Source organism: Musa acuminata, chromosome BXJ3-3 (genome assembly GCF_036884655.1).
Source record: "Musa acuminata AAA Group cultivar baxijiao chromosome BXJ3-3, Cavendish_Baxijiao_AAA, whole genome shotgun sequence".
Lineage (NCBI taxonomy): Eukaryota > Viridiplantae > Streptophyta > Magnoliopsida > Zingiberales > Musaceae > Musa > Musa acuminata.
This window is the reverse complement of record NC_088351.1, coordinates 29,069,692-29,082,653: the sequence shown is the minus strand read 5'-3', so window position 1 is coordinate 29,082,653 and position 12,962 is coordinate 29,069,692. Positions and strand designations below refer to the sequence as shown.

The window sequence follows — 12,962 nt, the reverse complement described above, 5'->3', positions numbered from 1 at the left end:
AATATTAAAAACGGAACAATCAAAAGAGCACAATGACAAAAAGAAAGAAAAGAAGATGCAACTGCAGCTGCATTTGAAGGTGATGTTATTATTACATATTATTATAGTGTAGTTAATCTCACATGCCATGATTCTACTTAGATTATTAATTTGGTTGCTTCATTTTTTCTTACATCTTATACAGTTGATGATTTTGGTTATATAAGAATGGGAAACGATGCAATGACAAAAATTATGTCATGGAAAAGATTTGTGTGGAAACTAATATTGGATACAAAATTATATTAAATAATGCGAGACAGGTTCTCAAAATGAGCCTTAACTTAATATCTACGGGTGTACTTGATGATAAAGGTTATGTTTGTATTTTTGGTAATAAAAAATGAAAGCTAAAGAAAAGAAAGATAATAACCTTTATTAAAAAGAAGCTTGTTCCTATGACAGGTATAAACTTACCCTCATTGTTCCTATGAAAATCAAATATTTTGGATTTAATTATGTATTAATGTTAAAACTCTTAGTGGTGCTTTATATTTTATTATGTTTATTTGATGATTGTTCTAGAAATGTTGAAACTTTTTCTTTGAAATAAAGATCAAGTACTAATTATGTTTAAGTATTTTCAGAAAGTTAAATGTGTCAGCTGATAATGGTAGAGAATATATAGGGTCATTTAAAATATATTGTAGAAAACATGGTATCTATCTTGAAAAGATAATTGCTAAAATATCAAAGCATAATGAAGTTAAAAGAGAATGAACCACACAATTGATGAAATAATAAGAAGCATGTTCTCTCACGCTAAACTTTCTATGTACTTTTACGATAAGCAATAAGAATTACAGTAGATTTGATTAATCTTTCAGACGAGTATAGACAAAAAAAGATATTTCTTATAATCATTTAAGTGTATTTAGCTTTATGACATTTATTCACATTCCAAAAAATGAGTGATGATAAATCTAAATAATATATCATCTTGGGTTATGCATATGAAAATTTTGGTTACTCGTGAAAGTAAGAAAGTTATCAAAAATAAGGATATGATATTTTTAAAAATCATACTTATGAATATTTTGAGAAAATTCAGAAATTAAAGTTGAAAATCCTATAGATATGGGTCCTAACGCCTCCTCTCAGTAGAGATAAATAGGAAGATCATAATGATATGCTCTCAAATGATAATGTCGATAAATATGTTGAGCAAGGCCTTCTAGAACCACAACCTAGACATCAATCAATCGAGAAGAAACATTGACATTTTCAAAGGTATTCTTCTCATGAATATGTATTACTTATTGACATGGGAGAATAAAACATTTACTAAGAGCTTATGTTATATGAGTAGAAATATAAATAGTTAATAGTCATATAAGAAGATATGAAATCCATGAGAACCATACATTTGACTTAGTAAAATTACCTAATGAAAAAAAGCATCAAAGAATAAATAAGTGTTCAGATCAAAAAAGAAAGAAAATAGCGCATAGCTTGGATCCAAAGCAAGGTTAGTTATGAAAGGATTTGGTCAAAAGAAAAACACTGATTTTGAGAAATTTTTTTGCCCATGATCAAGATATCTTATATTCCAATTATTCTTGGTTGACTATTAATTTAAACTTAGAGATTTAATAGCTTGATATAAAACTTATTTTCCTCTATAGCGACTAGGAGGAGAAAATATAGGTTCAACAATCTCAAGGGTTCAAAGTTAAAGATGAAAAAAATTTGATCTGCATGAAGAAGAGTTTATATGGACTTAAATATGCAGCAAGATAATGATATAAAATGATTAATTCTTGTATGACATAAATGAGTATGATAGGATTACTTTTGATTATTTTATTTATATAAGATATTTTTTTGATAATAATTTAATCATTCTATCCACATGTTAATTATCGTTTATGATACTAAGAAAATTACATATTTAAAAGGTGAGTTAAGCAATATTTTTGCTATGAAAGACTTAGGTTCCACAAAATATATTCTTGGTACAAGGTGTTAGGATCGAGAGCACTAAGAGGGGGGGGGGGGTGAATTAGTGCATCGGAAATCTTATATTAATTTAAAAACCAAAAGCTGCGTTCGTTCAAAAACTATTATGATGCAAAAGCAAATTCTCAGTTTGTATCAGTTTGCGTCTAAGCGCAGTTTTGCGTCTAAGCGCAGTTTTGCGTCTAAACTCAGATTTACGTCTAAACGCAGATTTACGTCTAAACGCAGATTTACGTCTAAACGCAGTTTTACGTCTAAACGCAGATTTACGTCTAAACGCAGTTTTACGTCTAAACGCAGATTTACGTCTAAACGCAGTTTTACGTCTAAACGCAGATTTACGTCTAAACGCAGATTTACGTCTAAACTTTGAAACTCGTTTGTATACTCGCAGAAGGCAGTATGCAGTTGAAATCAAGACGTAAACGTGAACTGAAATCTGATGATTGAGCGAGGAAAGCCGATTTACGTCTGAATGCAGTTTTGCGTCTAAATGTTGAAACTCGTTCGTAAAATCATAGAGGACAGATTGCAGTTATTAATAGGATTAAAATGTAAGCGTAAACTGCAAAGAAGCTCGTTCGTAAAAGCACGGAAAACAGTTCTGCAGAATCAAACGTAAACTGTAATGTATGAAAATACGAATTTACGTCTGAATGCAGATTTGGAAGAACAGCACTTAGAACTTGTTCGTGAAAGCGCAGAGAGCAGTAGTGATGAGGGAGGTTTGCAGTAATGATAAAGTGCTCGAAAATAAACGCAAACCAGAGATTTAGAGTGGTTCGGTCAGCCTTGACCTACTCCACTTTTGGCTTCCTCCACCGATGAGGTTGCCGACGTCAACTAGGTGCCTTCCTTCAATGGGCGAAGGCCAAACTTCCCTCTTACAATTTCTCTCCTTTTGACAGGCTTAGGAGACAACCTTTACAGACCTTTCTCTCCTCACTTTACAATTGAAAACTTGAAGAACAGAAGGAGGAGACTTAAAGGCTTTACACCACTTTTGAGCTCTTAGAATCACAGAAAAGATCAAGATTTCGGTATTGGTCTGTATCTTTTCAGTGCTGAATGGGTGGGGTATTTATAGGCCCCAACCCAATTCAAAATTCGAGCTCAAAACGATCAAATCGATCAAATCCCAGAATTCTGGGATCAGGCGGTTGCACCTCTCGACTGGAGAGGTGGCACCGCCTGGCAGAGCTCGAAGACTGAGCTCTGCCGATTGCTTCTCTCTGCCAGAGCTCGAAGACTGAGCTCGATGGTTGCATCACCTGGCAGAGCTCGAAGACTGAGCTTGGTGGTTGCATCACCTGGCAGAGCTCGAAATCTGAGCTCGGTGGTTGCATCACCTGGCAGAGCTCGAAACTGAGCTCAGGCTGATCCACCTCTCTGCTAGAGCTCGAAGACTGAGCTTGGTGAATGCATCACCTGGCAAAGCTCGAGACTGAGCTCAGGCTGATGCACCACTCTGCCAGAGCTCGAAGACTGAGCTCTGTGGTTGCATCGCCTGGCAGAGCTCGGAACTTGAGCTCTGGCGGTGCAACCTCTTGGCTGGGGCGGTTGCACCTCCCAGCCTCGCAGCCCTGGCGGTTGCACCTCCTGGCTGGGGCGGTTGCACCTCCCAACCCCACAGCCCAGGCGGTTGCACCTCCTGGCTGGGGCGGTTGCACCTCCCAACCCCACAGCCCAGGCGATTGCACCTCCTGGCTGGGGCGGTTGCACCTCCTGGTGCAATCAAGGTCCGAATGGTTCACTCCATTCGGCCCACTTTGAATCTTTTCAGGGGCCCAATTGCCCCAAGATTAAGCTAATGGGATCACCTCCCATTTTCATGCTTAATCATCATGCTAACTACGATTAACTCTAAGACAACTTCTGCAGCTTTGCTCCGATGCGTCAATCGCTTCTTCCGGCGAGTTTCCGGCTAACTTCCGTCGATCAACCGATAACCCTCGGTGATCCTTCTGCGGACATCCGGCATACTCCTGGACTTTGCGACGATCCACTTGGCGAGTTCCGACGAGCTTCGCTTGGCAAGCTTCTGGACTTCTCGGATCTGTTCTCTCTGAACCTCCGATGACCGTCCGAACTTCCGTCGAACTCTCGAACTCCCAACGTGATCATGATCTTGACTCCGGCGCAACTCCTGCTGCTTGTCTTACTCTCATCGTAGTTAATCCTGCACAACAAAACAAAACTTCGATCGAGACAATTAATCCTAAGCAATTAACCAAGTTGTCCGACATGTCATTGGTCCCTCGACGCTTCGTCCGATTCTTCGGCGCATCGTCCTCTCCTGCAGCCTATTGCCCAATCGGCCAGTTGACTCCGCAACTCCGATATCCTTGGCACAATACCCGCTCTTCTTGGCCCGATGCCCGAGTTCACGGCCCGAAGCCTTCTGTCGATACGTCGACCGATCCACCGGCCCGACGTCCAATCTTCTGACATGTTCCTTCGGCACAACATGATTTTCCTGCTTTAATTGTCTCATCCTGATCGAAGCATCCTGCGTCACTCAAAACGCAGATTAAATCATAAACATATATCAAGTAGTTTCATCATCAAAATACGAGATTCAACACAAGGATTATTCATGATAAAAAAAAATGATAAACTTTGATTATCGCGATAGAGATGTAGTGAAATTTTTTTTGATAGATTTAATATGAGTAGATAAAAATCTATTTATTATGTACTTGCGGATCATTTTAAGTTAAGTTTGAGATAGTATCCTATAAATGAGAAAGATAAATAAGATATGAACAAAATACCTTATGCCTTACTAATAAATCGATTTCTCTTTAATTCTAGAAAAGAATATTGAGCAGCAGTTAGGTGAATATTAAGGTATCTCGAAGACACTTCTATACTATGTTTATGCTTTGGTATTAAAAAATCTTAACTACATAGATATAGACATGACTAATGATATTGATTCTTGAAAGTCTACCTCTAATTTCTTGATGTCATTTTTAAGGGAGTAATATCTTAGTAGTCAAAATTATAAATATATGTTGCTTTATTTTGCACTGAAGTTGAGTATATATTTGTAACATAAGCTTGAAAAAGTATTTAAAAAGTGTTAGGACTCGAAAGAAGTTTATTTTATATTATAATAATCAAAATACTATTCATGTATGTAAAAAAATCAACTTTTCATTTCAAATTCAAGAATATTAATGTCAGGTATTATTGATGATTAAATCTTTACTGATAATAATGGATCACATATAATGATAAAAGATAACTGATATAATGATTAAATCATTGTTTTCATAAAAACTTATAAGAGATAACAAATATATAAACTCTTCTCACACAGGGGGAGATTTATTGGGTGGGATCATGGGGTTAATTAAAATTTTAATTATAATCTTATATGGTTTAGATGAAAAAATCAAAAGGATAGTCGTCAGAAGAAAAGAGAATTTTATCTAGGGAAAAAAAATCAACAATCGGTTTATGAAATTGATTCCGATTGATGTAGATTCTTAAGATTTCTTCTTCTTAATCTAGAGAGAGTGATATTATAATCTTATTATTTTATAATAGAAGTTGAATATAGTTTATTTAATATTTTATCACGAGTCTGATTAGTTGTATTGTTAAATTATTTGTAATATATTTTTTGATGTTAAATATATAAAAAATACATTTTGATGTTTATGGTTTCCGTAGATGAAAAAATCTTCACTAGATTTGAGAATATATATATATATATATATACACACACAACAGTGCTGATAGTTGTTTGCTGGTGAAGAGTGACGTACTTATTGTGATGGCATGACCAGGAGCATCCTCGTCTCAGTTCCTATCTCCAAGTGTTCCTTGGTTACAGTGTTGTTGTGAGACAAATGGCTCAGGGTTCGATTGCAAATAAACTAGCAATAACATGTAGTTCTTGGTGGATTCATTTACTTGCCTAAAAGGCTGTCAAATGATTGCACTAATTTATGCAGATTGGTCGATCATTAGTGTCAAGTGAAGACAATTATGGATACTGTTGAAAGTGATGGATGACATCGGTACTTCTTTCCTGGATTTTGCTACCCAACTTAACAACAGGTTGCTACCCAACCTGATAACCTATTGCTAGCCATCTGTAAGGTTGTCTAGTTGCACAATTGACTAAGTAGATGTAGAGTTAGGACTGTTTCTATTCTTTTTATTGCAGAAGAAACGTGTTCTGATCTTTAGATTTGAATATTTTTAAGAAAATCCTTTTTTATTTGTTTAGTCGAGTGTTTTTTTTTTTGTTACTTTTTGGAATAAAAAAAAAGATGACTCTTGACCCTCTTCCTCACCTATATAAGAAGTTATTTTTACCTTCATCTTACCGTTTAATCATCTTCATCGACTCTCTCAATGTATTCTCCTATTCATTAAATTTTGATACTATCAATTTTCTCATCAAATTGATAACGATGTATGCAAAAGAGAAAAGGGATGAGTGTGATAAGACTTTATGATAGAATGAAAATGATAGACGACAATGAGAGAATGTGGAAAGATGATGAGTCACAAAAGAAAGTCAAGATAATCTCATCTTTTACTATATATATATATATATATATATATGAGAACTCTTTATTTATGTTGCCAAAGTTAACATGAACTATTTCATGGGGAGTGATCTTTTTTTTTTCGTTCTAAATGCAGCAGATAATGCAAAGCATAATGTGAAGCCTTTTCTAGGAGTGTCCCTCTCCATGGGGTAGTGTCTCGTCGATAAGACTTCTTACCTGCTTTCATCTACGACTACTCTTTGAACTGCACCGATGCTTTTGTCTAAAACCTCTGCAGTGGAACAGTACGAGAACAAGAGATGAATATAAAGGACGGCATCCATCGATCTCATGCAAGTGAAAGATATCCCACCTTGCTACCTAGAAAGGATTAGAGAGCAAGAGATGGACATAAAGGACAGCATCCATCTCATCTCAAGGAGGTGAAAGATATCCCACCTTTCCACGTAGAAAGGATTAGAGAGCAAGAGATGGGACATAAAGGACTTCGTCCGTCTCATGAGAGTGCAGGATATCCATCTTTCCACTTGGAAAAGGAGCTCTATTATTTGAGAAGATAGAAGTATTAATTCATGCTAAGCTATTTGGACTTTCTTAGTACCTAAATCTTTCTTAGAAGAAACCTATGTGTGCCAACAATAAATTGAAGTCTTGTTCCGTTTTCATCCACACTTGCAGGTCTCTCTCTCTCAAACACTGTAAAGATCAAACTAAAGTATGATGCACGAATTACTTCGTGGTCGATCTTCAAGCTCTTTCTTCCATATCCTTTCTCCAGTCTCCTGTTGTAGCATGGGAGGAGGAACTGCCAACCTCCCACCTGGCTTTCGCTTCTTCCCCTCCGATGAAGAGCTCATCGTCCATTTCCTCTACCGCAAGGCTGCTGTCCTTCACTGCGAGCCTGGTGTCATCCCCAGCATCGATCTCCATGAATGTGCCCCATAGTACCTAAATGGTTTGCATATATACTATCCTCGTGCTTTACGTTTCAGTTTAGATACATTGGTTTATGCCCTTCATTTTTAGGTAAAGCTCTTCAAGGAGGTGACCGATTCTGGTGCTTCTTCACAAGGAGAAAGCAAAACAGAGCCGATAAGATCATAATATGCAGTAATAAGGATGCTGCTATGAAGAAAACTCTCAGGTATTATTACATTGGCCAACCTCCGGAGGGTATCAAGACCAACAGGGTAATGCATCGGTACCATTTACTGGATGGCATTCTCGGTTCTAGTCCTAGTGGAGGAAGCTCAAGCAGCACCAGTACCAGAGGGAAGAGACGACGAGCAGTATGTACGTACTACTATCACGTTAGCCAACTCAACTTTTATGTTCGATCGAATTCTCTTCCTTCAACTCTTCCAGATCTTCCATGATCACTAGGAACTCAACAGATGGGTCATACGTCGAGTGCATGAGTCGACCAGCAGCTCACAGGCGAGCTTTCGTGGCTCGAAGAGGTATTCCTATCCCTGGATGATCTCGATGAAGTATGCTTGCCAAATTAAGACAGCAATACCTTAAACCTTCAATGAGGTGCAGTGTCATGTACGCACTTACTCTACCAATAAATCCACACTTCTCTGTTAGATGTGCCACTAAGCCTAATTCATATGGACCTTGCCTTATCGATGTCGTCGTTATGTGCCGGAGGATAAGCAATTTGGGAGCATTGAGGCCTTATTTCCGTCCAAATTTGGAGCTCTTGATGTGTCACAATCACGACAAAACATGGATTAGACATGCTATTGGAATCGATTGGGTATCATAAGCTCATTTTATTGATTCTTATTGAAAATACCGAAAGCGTGCTGCAGCTTCAATGATGGACCAACGACAAGACCAAAGCAAGCAACCATTACTACACCCCAACAAAAACGACAGGAAGACAAGCTCTCACAAGAGTAGCTTAAGACCACACCGAACGGAGGCAGCTTAAAACTTAGAAGACGCCTCTACAAGAGTAGACTACTTATTTTCCCGAAACGAATTCCATGAACTATGCCATTGCTGCTGTGATCCTTCATGCGTTCAGTTCGGGGGAACTCGGAACTTGTCGTATCGGGCTCCGATCTCGTTTAATTTCTTCAGTCCGATCAAACTGTTGAACTCCTCGAAGGTAGTAAGCTTGTGGAGTTGGTCTCTGCTGGTGCCTTCTTCCTTCATCACTTTGAGGACGTCGATCAACGCGCGAGCCGACGCGTAGACGGCGGTGGTGGAGTGCACTATGAGGTGGAATCCCAGTTCCTTGAGCTCTTGTGGCGTGTGCAGGGGGGTGTACCCGCCCTCCAGCATGTTGGCAGCCCTGAAACCATTGGTACGCTTGCAGACCTCCCTCATCTCGTCGTCGCTCCGCGGTGCCTCCACGAAGCAAGCATCTGCTCCTGCCTGCACAAGGTCGAGCAGAGAGTATGCTCGTCAGAGAAGCCTATCCGACGGAATTGGAGCTTCAATCGATCGATATTTGAATAAACAGAGTAATCGATGGATACCTCCATGTAGAGGTTAGCCCGTGCAATGGCGTCAGATAGGCCACCGGCGGTTGCACGAGCATCAGTTCGAGCGATGAGAAAGAAGTCAGAGTCCCCAATGGCTTCTCTTGCGGCTGCTATCTTTGCGGCATGCTCATGAGCAGGTATCACCTAACATAAGCGCAGTTTAATGCATATTATATACAGTGGGATAATGTAAGAAGAGTTGATGTACGTTTCCCAGCTCAGTCGTACCTGTTTACCCTGCATATGTCCTGATTGCCAGAGAAACAGAGAAAAATGCCAGTGAGATGGATGGATTCCATAGAAAACAACTCAAAGTATACATAGTAGCAGACAGAAACCAGAAAGATCTGAGAGTTAAAAGATCGATGTTCTCTTACCGCACTTCTTCGGCCAAACTTGATCCTGGAATCAATGTGAAAGAAGAAAGAAGTTAGTTCTGAGATATAGAACAGGTCAGAGAAGACTGTAGTTCTCCGCGTACCTCGAGAAACAAGCCAGCAGCACCAGTAGTCATAAAATCTCTAACAGTCCTTTGCACATTGAGAGCGTTGCCACCTCCCGTGTCTGTAACATCATATAAATTTAGTTGAAATGTTAGTATGCTTTGACAAGTTGAGATACAATTCATGTGATTAGCAAATTCAACAAGTTAATGTTCCTACAATTAGAAAGCTAACATTTTTATTTCACCCTTAATTTATCCGATTTCATTCAATCTTCTGATTGTGTTCATCTTTCATAATTTTGGGAATATCCATATTCTAAAACATCAAAAATTGACTTTTGATGACAATTTTAGCTCAACTCGGTTGAGCCAAGAAAGTGGACCTTTCCAGCATTCTCAAAAATGAAAGCTGGAAAATGTTCTCGACAAGGAGATAATTAACAAGATCAGTACCAGCGTCGACGATGAAGGCAACGTTAGGAGCCGCGGCACAAATAGCTCGAGCTGCGTCCGCCATCTCCGGCGGTCTGTGATTATTCCACCAAGAAAGAAAGGGTCGTAAGGAACGAAGGAAACGTAATAGGCGCACTGGTACGGAAAGGAAGAGAGACATACGTGAGGAGGCCGATATCGGGCATCCCGAGGCGGGAGGCGGAGACGGCGTAGCCGGAGATGAAGCCGGCGCGGAAGCCCAAGCTCTGGAGGACGGCCGCCGAGAGCGCGTCGTAGATCCCCGGCATCAGCACGATGCCTTCCTCCTCGATGAGGCGGTGCATGCGCGTCTTCCTGGGGCCGTTCACTGCCACGCTCACTGTGGAGTTCGCCATCTCTGCCGGTCCGAGTTCCTGATGCTGGTGAGCGCTGGACTTGGAGGAAGAGCGGAGCGAGGGGGCTCGGATTTATAGGGGGCACCGAGGGATGAGCGACGGGGTCCGCACTCCGCCTAACCGTAAGCTGCCAAGCAGGCCGAGGCCAACGGCAGAGATCTTTTCGTGCTCGAACAGGATCTTATGTTGTCCGTCCGATGCCCCACGAGGCGGCATGAGTGTGAACCCTTTTATTAAACGTGAAATCTCGCGTGGGAAGGAATAGTATACGCAAGGAGACCAATCGACTGTCCCCGACGCGCCAACCTGGCCATGCGGTCATCGACGACTCTGAGCCAGTTCGGGACCCACAACCGAGGTCATCGGATCCTCCAACCACGGTACGGTACAGTTACCAGAGACGTAATCCCATCACGCACCCTCGACTGCGTACCGTGGCTGCATGAGCGGAGGCACATGGTGGAGGTCCGGACACCGACAGTCGCGGTAGATCCATCACGATGTCACCTACGACAAATAGATCCCTTGCTGCAACATGTGATTCATGGAACCATGCACGATATGATCTCACCAGCCTGTAAATACACGTATTGTGTTGGTATTTAATCATGTCTCCTCGCATCCATCGCATAACTTATTGCTCCTATCGGCTGTATGCGTGATAACTGGAAACAATGGAAATTGAATATGATTGTAGACCAGATCGAATGAAAGAGCCTCTCGATGGCGTCAAGTAGCGTGTCCAATTTCTAATTGGGGGTGATGTTGGTGATCGTGATGCCCATCCTAAGATCTACCATGTGATTCATGGAGGGCTGCACAACGTGATGTAGACAGCCTGTATGGCGTATGCTACGTTTATCCCTACGTTAAACTATGTCGAATCATGCTGTCCTCACTCGACCATCATGCAGTCTACTTGAGTCTCGTGCACTTGCAATGAAAGAATGCCAGCTCTCTCTCTCTCTCTCTCTCTCTCTCTCTCTATAAACTTGGACGGTGCGGCTGAACAGGTGAGTACGACAAGATCCACGTTTAAAAGATCAATCTCCAAATAAACAAGTGCTAACGTTAGGTGGCTGTTCCATGAAGCAGATCTGTCGAACTCAAGTGTGAGATCAGATCTTGGAGAGAACTTATCGACTGGAACTTTGGAGGAAAACAGTAAGATAATATTTTGTGTAGTATAAGTAAAAGACTATTAATTAAGCTCTATGGAGTTATCACGTATATGTAATCCTCTTGTGGAGTTGCTTTGTGTCCATCTTTCTTTGTTTCTCTTCTTTGAGCTGAAGTTGTACATGTGAAAAGTTTAGGGATACTTTAACCAAAAAGACAAACCCTAATAACCTTTTGTTTTTGGTTTGTGTGGGGATCAAAGAGTGTCGAAGACGTGAAGCTTTTTCTTGTTAACCTGATATTGCATGCAATGAATGCTTAATTGAATTGAGGAAGCATTTGTTAGTATGAATTGTATTTTTTTTGGGGCCAATTATCAACGCCAACTTTCCAAGCTTTTTTTTACTCCCAATTAATGCTTGTGTTTTCTGTTCTTTTTTTTGGGGGGAGGCATAAACCTAAGTATTGCAGTAGAGAAAATTTTTGAGGCTCAAGTGGTGCATTGGCATGCATGTAAAATTACTCTAATTTTTCAAATAAATTATATTTTCATTTTATCATTCTTATTATTGGTGAACAATGTTTTAGTAGTCTAGTTGATGTTAAAAGAATTAAGTTTAATTAAAAGAAATAATTGAAACATATCTCATGATCAAATCACATGGGGAAAAATAATTATAACTTCTAAAATTTAATGAGAATGAAGTGGTTATAGTATAAGAAAGATTACTATGAAGAATGAGATTATGAAAATAATAAAATACTAGTAAATTAGATCAATTACATGTGTATATATGAATATAATCTTAATAATTGAGTTTTATAACTTGACTCTATAAATAGATGAGTTTTATCATGAGAGAGAGAGAGAGAGAGAGAGAGAGAGAGAGAGAGAGAGAAAATATTAGTGTAGAGACTTATTTATAAGAAATAAAAAAATTAGTTTACCTTTTATTTTATCCCTCAATTCTTTTTCTTTAACTTTCTTTATCTTATCTTTTCTTTCTCCTATTAAAGTAGTATCAGAGCTGAATTAAAATAACTAATAGCATGCAACTTCAAATGCGTCACATTACATAACACAACTATGAAAATTGAAACATACAAATGAAGATCTTGTTTGAATCACAAGATATATAAGAGGTGATAGAGAGAGGCTATAAGGAGTCTCAAGATGATCTCATCTTTAAGCTAAAAAGATTTCTTGAAAGATATGATGAAAAAAGACAAGAAGATGCTCTTCCTCATTTACCAGGGGTTAGACGAAAGTAACCTTGAGAAAATATGAGAAAATTTAAAATATTACAAATGAATAAGTTTAAAACTATTTCAGATTATTTTATAAGTTTTTACTATTGTTAATAAATTAAGAAAAAATAATGAAAATCTAGAAAATATATGTATGATCAAAAAAGTACTTTAATCACTACACGAAAAGTTTAGGTTACTCAAAGAATTTAGACCAAATGACTAGTAATGAGTTAATAAATTCTTTGTAAACATATGAATATTTAATCAATAAAAAAATCAAATACTATGGAAT

At 39.0% G+C, this 12,962-nt stretch overlaps 2 protein-coding genes across 2 annotated transcripts; one reads left to right on the top strand and one right to left on the bottom strand.

Annotated features, from left to right (window-relative positions):
* The first annotated feature begins 7,259 nt into the window (after window positions 1-7,259).
* On the top strand, window positions 7,260-8,119 carry LOC108952314 (NAC domain-containing protein 104-like). The gene is made up of 3 exons (XM_065141127.1): window positions 7,260-7,464; window positions 7,557-7,840; window positions 7,958-8,119. Exons 1-3 carry the CDS (start codon window positions 7,323-7,325, stop codon window positions 8,036-8,038), a joined length of 507 nt encoding a protein of 168 aa, XP_064997199.1. The 5' UTR covers window positions 7,260-7,322; the 3' UTR covers window positions 8,039-8,119.
* Window positions 8,120-8,293: 174 nt separating this feature from the next.
* On the bottom strand, window positions 8,294-10,356 carry LOC135633665 (carboxyvinyl-carboxyphosphonate phosphorylmutase, chloroplastic-like). Its single transcript, XM_065143409.1, has 7 exons — window positions 10,089-10,356; window positions 9,927-10,000; window positions 9,510-9,592; window positions 9,406-9,430; window positions 9,257-9,276; window positions 9,023-9,172; window positions 8,294-8,918 (listed from the first exon to the last, which is right to left on the bottom strand). The coding sequence occupies exons 1-7, from the start codon at window positions 10,298-10,300 to the stop codon at window positions 8,562-8,564; spliced, it is 921 nt and encodes a 306-aa protein (XP_064999481.1). The 5' UTR covers window positions 10,301-10,356; the 3' UTR covers window positions 8,294-8,561.
* Between the last annotated feature and the right edge of the window lie 2,606 nt (window positions 10,357-12,962).